Below are 7,882 nucleotides of genomic sequence, written 5' to 3' on the forward strand. Positions count from 1 at the left end.
TGCTTGCAATGAACATTAAAGAATACCGAAATTTTTGTAGGGCGTTTTGGTCTAGTCTCCTTTGATTTTGAAATAATATACCGTACACTCTTTCATGGTCTGACTTGCAGTCCAGAATCGATCACATTTAATTGTCTTTTCTGTTAAGCTATTTGACAAGATTTATTCTAGTGAGTAGAAGTGAACATGATAGACCAAAAAATTGAGTTGATTGATCAAAACAGAACCGAACTAAAGGTCCTCTATCGGAGAAGAGGAGGGGTTCGGTCGGTGTCGGTTTGGAAAAAATCCAAACCGACAATTTTTTAAAAAGATTTTAGAGAATAAAACCGACTGATGGCTGATTTGCACTCCTCAACGGTCAAGATCGGTTTGAATATTTACTAAATCGATCATAGTCGATTCAATGATAGTTTGATCGAAAAATTGACTTCGACTAATCACTACTCATAAGATCTCTCAATTAGACAAAATCTAATTGGATTTTTCATATATTATCCATATGCCTCTCTAGTTTTTTATCCGGACTTTTATTGAAGGGATTCATGTTGCCTTTCCTTGAAAACCTTTCTCCTTCCATTGTGTTTTGTGAACATTTTTCCTAACATTTGGTTTTTCTTTCCTTATCTTTTATCTGAACCCCTTTTTAAATCAATTCAATACCTTTGAAAAAAATTACTTATTATTTGTACTCAGATAAAATTGCAATAGGCATAAATGGATGAAAATATTAGATGTACAGGGAATTGTTCACTTTAGCCAATTTTAATTTTAAACTTTTAATTTCATTACATTGAACTTTCATATTTGGATAAATAGAACTTTAAAAAAAAAATCACTGATGGAAAATATATATATATATATATACACATATCAATATTAGCTAATACATCAAAATAAATGAGTTAATTATTTTTTCACTGGCCCAAACACATCGAACAACTATTGAAAGTTCCAAAAGATAAAAATTTATCAGGGTCCAACAAGTGTTTTTTCCCCCTTTTATCCTGTTTTAGATTTTTTAAAAAATGGGTAATTTATTTCAATAAAAACCCATTTAACTGTTGAAACAGCCATTACAAATCAACTTATTTAACACAACATGGTAAAATTTTGAGAAGCCATATTACCATAAAGATGTCACCTTCTGTTCATAACCCCATCATGGGTTAAAAGCTCAATTCCTTGTTGAAACTAAGACTTGATTACAAAAATTTCAACTGATAGATTACAGGAATCTTACTCCTTCGCCGTCCGCAACCTCTCCGATGAGGTAAGCTCTGTTAGTTCCATGCCTGTCATTGAGTATTCTTTGTGACGCCTCCTGGTTCACTACAAGAACCATGCCGACTCCCATGTTGAATGTGCGTCTCATTTCCACAACTTCAATCTTTCCCGCCTGATATGTTACCAAGAAAACAAAAAAAAACGAACACTCAGGATCGCATTCCCAACACTTTTTTGGTATACTCAACAAAATCGAAACATTAACGTTTAGTTTGTAGGGATATACAAATAACATATAAAGGAATAAGCCAAGCAACTGGCTCAAGGAAAGGGATACTAAGTCCATATTTTCAGGGTAGTCAAATTCCAAAATTTGTCAACAGGATTTACAGAAACAAACCACATTTACCTCTTGAATCCAATTAAAGACAGGTGGGATTTCCCATGAATCCTTGTAAATGACAGCTCCAAGGCCATTGGGAAAAACTCGGGGAATATTATCGGTAAAACCACCGCCCGTGATGTGGGCTATCCCTTTAACCCCTCCCTTACTGATGATGTCAAGTACCTGTGGTTGCAAAGATAAAAAGAGTTGCAATATTTTGATGTCAATCAAACCTCAAGTGTAAAAAAAGGAAAATAGAAAACAATATCTGAAGGGTGACCTGTTTGACATATATCACAGTAGGGGCCATTAAGGCCTCACCTAGTGTAACATCTCCACCAGGGAGTTTATCCTTCAAGGAAAGGCCGCTTCGCTCAATAACCCTATAAAATTATGAAGAATATATAGAATATCAAACTCAGTTTTTTCGATTACCAAGTGTAAACCAAAAATATGAAGGAATATCAAGATCAACCTTCTTACTAGAGAGAATCCATTTGAATGGACTCCACTTGATGGCAAACCAATAAGATGATCTCCAGCCACAATATTTTTCCCATCAATGACAGAATCTTTTTTTACAATGCCTACAGCAAAACCACTGAGATCGTATTCACCATCTGCATAGAAGCCTGGCATCTCCGCCGTCTGAAAATGTACAAGACATGTCATTTAGTATCCACCATGGTTGAATGGAATAACAAACAAAACAAAAACAAAAAAACAAAAACTTCCAATTTACATTTAACCAAGTTGGCAAACTCACAGAGAAAAGAACAAGAGAACGAAAAAAAGAAACAAGAAAAATCTTGTCAATAGGTTAAATGGTATTAAATTTTCTTTTTAGAAGATGAACTCAAAACAAATTGTGGGTAGAGGGGCACTATCAGCGAGTTTCAATTCAAAATGAAGAATAAAAACACATCAAGTTGCATATTCTTAGAACTCAAGGACATGTACATTGTATAGAACAGATTCCGTTCAAGTAAGGTCGTACTTAGCTGCAAATTCATAGCCAGTCTATTCTATATTTCAGCCATAAGTTAGCACATGTCCAGCAAAACCAACAACTAGCCGTGTATGAACTTTACTGTCAAGTGGAAACCTAGGAACCATTCATGGTCAACTTGAATATAAGAAACTAATTCCAACCCAGAATTTTACACTAAGTTAGCAACCACTACATACAACGGAGAGCTTTACTCTTCAATCAATTCCAAAACAATTTTATCAAAATAATCAACTTACCTCCCCACCCAGAAGAGCACAGTCGGATTGTTGGCAGCCAGTCACAATACCTTTTATTACCTACACACAAAAAACGTAAAAGCTATATAGCACATGTTGATTCATATGAACAAGCAAAATTTAACCAACTGACTTATTTCAACGTTCATCCATACCTTTTCAGCAAGGTCAACATCAAGGTGGCTTGTTGCAAAGTAATCAAGAAAGAACAGTGGCTTTGCTCCAGAAGTAACAATGTCATTAACACTCATAGCAACCTGGGATAAAACTTACTCATAAGATAATTGCTAATCAGTATAAAATACAGACATCGCCACCCATATTAACAGCCTACCAAATCAATTCCTATAGTGTCATGAATCCGAGTTTCAAAAGCAAGCTTTAGTTTAGTTCCAACACCATCAGTGCCAGCAACAAGATACGAATCACCTGCATCAAACTTCATTAAGAACAAAAACAAAAAGACAAAGAAAAACAAAGCATTAGGAAAAACAACAAATCAACAGCAGCATCCATCAGACCCTTATGTTCCAAGGACATAAGAAAGTAAAGATTTTGAAACACTCTCAACCATTCCACCATACTATACTTCTCAGTTATCAGTTCAAAGCCAATATGGATAAACATATCAGAATCATTAAACAACTTCCACAGGTACAAATTCAGAAAAAGAATGTTGCCAAAAAATGAACAAACCTAGAGGAAAAAGACCCCCAAAGCCGCCAATACCAGGGGCCATCTTAGCAATCCTCCTCACAAGCTCTGTACCAGCATCTATATCGACTCCAGCATCTTTATACGTAAGACCTTCTTTTGCCTCTACACAAAAATTCCTCTCCGGTAAAGAAGAAGCAAGTCCAATCTTCCCAAATCCTCTGCCCCCAAATCCTCTAGGTTTCACTGAAAACCGAATCGACCCATCATCGGATAAACATTTTGGAGCCTGAAGGCGTAAAAACATCTGGGTGGGGCTCGATTTCGGCTGAGAATAAGGGATATTCAAATTAGCCAAACAACCATTGAACTCAGTGTTAGTGGAAAATCCCGTAGTGGCCATGGAAAGCAGAGGAAAGGACTGAAGAACAGCGCTGGGCAGTAACTGTGACCGCCGAAGAAGTGTAACGGCGGGGTGGCGGCGGGAGGTGGCCGGTGTATGGGTTTAAGAGAGGGGGAAAGAAAAGTTAGAATCAATCGGAGCTGGGTGTCGCTTCTTTTGGGTTTTCTATTTTTACATTTTAAATGTATTGTTTTTTTCACAAACAAGAGCAGCAAGATGTGAGAAACCAACCAAACGAGATATGATCAATACGGCGATTAGCTAATTTATAAAAAAAATTAGGATATTTATAAGTTGAAGATACGTTTTTTTAAAATAAATAAATCTAGGATATAGATAAACTTAAAATTGTAATACAATACAAAAAAAAACATCTAAGATGTTAAAATAAAATACAATACAAAAGTGACTTATATTGATTAAAGAAGAAAAAGAATATTAAAGGGAGAAGTATGAAGATAAGCGAAAACCTTCTTAGTTGAATTGTTGAAGATATTCAAATGGATTATATTTTGGTAGACTTTGTGGGAACTCAGATGTTAAGGTCAAGATTAAATGATTATAAGGTTTGGACTTTTTTTTTTTCCTTTTAGTTTTGTTCTATATAGTGAACTTTTTAAATAGGTTGTCTAGTTTTAGATTTGAAATAATAAATGAGTTGCTTATTTTTTTTAAAAAAAAATGTAAGCATAAAAATAGATACGTCAAATACGTATTCAAAAAGTATAAGTATCGATATCTGATACGTGATTCTTTGCCTCATATGAAGTATACGTGCTTCATAGGAAACAGGGAATAAGGTTAAAATTAAAATTGAGGCATAATTTAATAACTATATTAGTTTTTACTTTTATGTAAATTTGTAAATAAAGAAAAAAGTCAAATAATTAGATGCAAAATAAAGAAATTTGACATCACAACACTCCAATACTCGTATTAGTAACCAAATTAGTAAAAAGGTTAGACAGTAAGGAAGTTTGAGTAATTTGGACATACCTTAATATTAAAAGTAGATAAAATCATTACATAATGAGTTTGTCTTTTAAACAGATTGATATCAACATAAGTGTTGATTTGAACTTTGTTGGTAGACCCAAGTTCGTGCAATTGGACGTAAAAGATTGAGCCAACCCTTTGGGTCCTATGGCAAGGGCCGACCTCCTCTAGCCATCATGTCCGATCCACTTTAATTCTTTAGACTCGAGCATTTATCTTAATAAACACTCATTTTTATTAATCATATTGATTAATTTTTTATACCTACATGAAACCTTTCAATTGATGGATATACAATTTTTCATATAATTCAAAGCTAGAAAAAAAATTCCACTTTTATATATAAATACCAAAATGGAAAAGCAAGGGGAAATGCCTAGAGAGGATATTGGCACAGTTGCCAAGAACAGTTCCAATGGTGATCTTCGTTTTCCAGTGATTGAATTTTCCTTCAAAAACTTTCTGAATTCTCTCTTTCTTTCTTCCCATTCTCTTCTCACTGGTTCTTGTCAATTTGAACGCCAATGATCACTCTGGCTTCTGCTTATTTATCATCTTCCCGTTCCAATCTCTCTTCTCTGAAGAATCTTCGTCTCTTCAAACCCTCTTCCACATTCTCACCATCACTCTCTAATCTCAAGCCCTTAAATCCTTTCCTCAAACCACCTTCCAATCAGGTAAATTTCGCTCCATACCCTTTATCCCCTCTTTCTGATAACTCTGATTACCCCACTTTCATCGCAGAGTAGAATCGGTAATGGGATTTGTAGGGCGGAATTGGGTAACGACGCACCTTTCGCCATTGCGATCGGTGCCTGTTTTCTCAGTTCTCTTGTTCTTCCGGTAGCCGACGGTGCTTCCGATGATGAGAGCGATGCCATCATTGATTCCACCGATACCCGGCTCGCCGTCATGAGCATCATTAGCTTTATCCCCTACTTCAATTGGCTGGTATGTATATTTCAGTTTTTTTTTTTTTTAGTTTAATTCTTTCTCTTTGTTCAGATTATATTTTATCTTCTTCTTGGATTATTGTATAGAGTTGGGTTTTTGCGTGGCTTGATTCTGGGAGAAGACTTTATGCTGTTTATGCAATCGTGTATTTGGCTCCTTACCTAAGGTCATTATCAATTCTTGGATTATTTTTGTTTTTGCTTATTTGAAATGTGTAATTTTGAATTCCTTTCTAGCTGTATAGTTGAGCTAGTTGTTTAAATTTCTAAAATGAGTAATCAGCTATGGAAAGAGGAGAATGTGCAGAATACAGATCAAATGAGTTTTTCAGTCATTTCTTAAGAAGTTACAAGAAGAGGTTCTGTAGTGTGCTTATCAAAATTTGATGGACAAGAGCTTACGAAGAACATTTCATTTTCTTATTAATGGGTATTTTCTATAAGAATTTGTTTTTTGCCAATCGGAGCATAGCTCAATTGATTCATAAGGCTTGATGAACTCTAAACGTAGATAGTTCAATCCTCACTCTACAATTGTTGAACTGAAAGAACTTTTGGGGCTCCTTGTTGTGTGAATATGTTTGAGCTAAACCAGATTATTATGTGTGTGTTTGAGACTTTAGCCATGGTTAACAATGAATGTAAAGGACGGATTTTGTTCATCATGTAAGTAGTATGCACAAACGTCATTATGTTCTTCTCACCATGATTTTGCATTGCGTTATTAGGTCAAACTTATCGTTGTCGCCTGAAGAGAGCTGGCTTCCTATTGTCAGTATTCTTCTCTGCATTATTCACATTCAGGTACCTCGAGAAGGTTCTTCCTTATACTTTGAATTGTTCATCAGAGGTTTTACAAAATGCTGGGCAGGACCTCTTTTGCAAAAACATTTTTGAATGCCAACCTATACTTTAATATTGAAATATTGTGGCATCAGCTTTGTATAATTTGCGTTTTTTGTGGTCACCACTTGGCATTTACTTGTAGCTTGAAGTGAGCATTACAAATGGAGATATTCAACCTTTGCAAATATTTGGGAAAGCCTCAAAGCCAATTTCTTCAACCAAGAAAGGGAGAGACCATTTCAAAGGGTCCCAAGGACCATACAAAGAGGTAAACTACATATTATATAGACAAAGGCAATCTCTATATGCTTGTACATAATTCATCAGTCCGATATCCGTAATCTGAATGATCTTACTTTGCATTCAAGAGCGGAAAAAAAGAGGACAGGAAGCTGCCGTCAGCGGAAGAACAATTTCAGGATAAAATTAGAAGATGGGGAGATTCTAAAGAGAAATTAGATAATGAACAGTCAAATGGAGAATGGGATGATGAACAAAGGAGAAAGCATTAGGTTATGTGTTCTAACTTTCCTCTGCTTGTGGGGTGGGCTCCTTATAAATTAAAGTTGAAGGATAGAGAAACTGATAGCATTAAAGTTATAGCATTAAAATTAGTTTTCCCTTTAAATTTATTCAGCTGCTGCCATTTTCATGGATCTTGAGCATTAAAACTGCTGTAGTTGTATTGCTTAGCTGAGGTTGCTGAATGTTATTATTTTACTTTTCTTTTATCAGAAACATAAGTTTAGTATCGAAACTCATGGGACTAAATGTGAATTTGGTTTAACTTTTCGAATATTTGATTTTGAAAATAAGTAATTTTGATAAAGAAAAAAAAAAGTTAAAATGTTTAGCAACTACTCAAAATAGATTTTGAAACATTTTCAAAGTATATTTTAAATCCTTATTAAATAAAAATGATCTTTTTTTAAATCATTTTTTTTCCTCTAATCGATCCAAACAACCCTTGACACTCTCAAATTAAACATTGATGCTGATTTGTGGATATCATAATTTTTGCTTATTGACACAGTTTTGAGAAATGATACTCATCTCTAAACCCATAAGTGAGAGTAGCATTGTGCATAGATCTTAACTTACCCATAATTGATAATTGGGAGTAGTGTCGCGTATAGACAAGACCTTAACATCGATATTAGAATAATAGTC

The 7,882-nt window shown here is 34.7% G+C and overlaps 2 protein-coding genes across 2 annotated transcripts; one reads left to right on the top strand and one right to left on the bottom strand.

The window, feature by feature from the left end:
• Positions 1-1,017: 1,017 nt before the first annotated feature.
• Positions 1,018-4,180, bottom strand: PUR5 (phosphoribosylformylglycinamidine cyclo-ligase, chloroplast / phosphoribosyl-aminoimidazole synthetase / AIR synthase (PUR5)). Its single transcript, XM_039050560.2, has 8 exons — positions 3,557-4,180; positions 3,195-3,289; positions 3,016-3,117; positions 2,861-2,920; positions 2,088-2,260; positions 1,893-1,995; positions 1,637-1,795; positions 1,018-1,399 (listed from the first exon to the last, which is right to left on the bottom strand). Exons 1-8 carry the CDS (start codon positions 3,915-3,917, stop codon positions 1,229-1,231), a joined length of 1,224 nt encoding a protein of 407 aa, XP_038906488.1. The 5' UTR covers positions 3,918-4,180; the 3' UTR covers positions 1,018-1,228.
• Positions 4,181-5,161: 981 nt separating this feature from the next.
• On the top strand, positions 5,162-7,469 carry LOC120067780 (zinc finger matrin-type protein). The gene is made up of 6 exons (XM_039019361.2): positions 5,162-5,590; positions 5,658-5,864; positions 5,954-6,033; positions 6,595-6,670; positions 6,855-6,980; positions 7,081-7,469. The coding sequence occupies exons 1-6, from the start codon at positions 5,438-5,440 to the stop codon at positions 7,222-7,224; spliced, it is 786 nt and encodes a 261-aa protein (XP_038875289.1). The 5' UTR covers positions 5,162-5,437; the 3' UTR covers positions 7,225-7,469.
• The last annotated feature ends 413 nt before the right edge of the window (positions 7,470-7,882 follow it).

This window comes from Benincasa hispida, chromosome 12 (assembly GCF_027475165.1).
Source record: "Benincasa hispida cultivar pf3 chromosome 12, pf3_genome.v1.1, whole genome shotgun sequence".
NCBI lineage: Eukaryota > Viridiplantae > Streptophyta > Magnoliopsida > Cucurbitales > Cucurbitaceae > Benincasa > Benincasa hispida.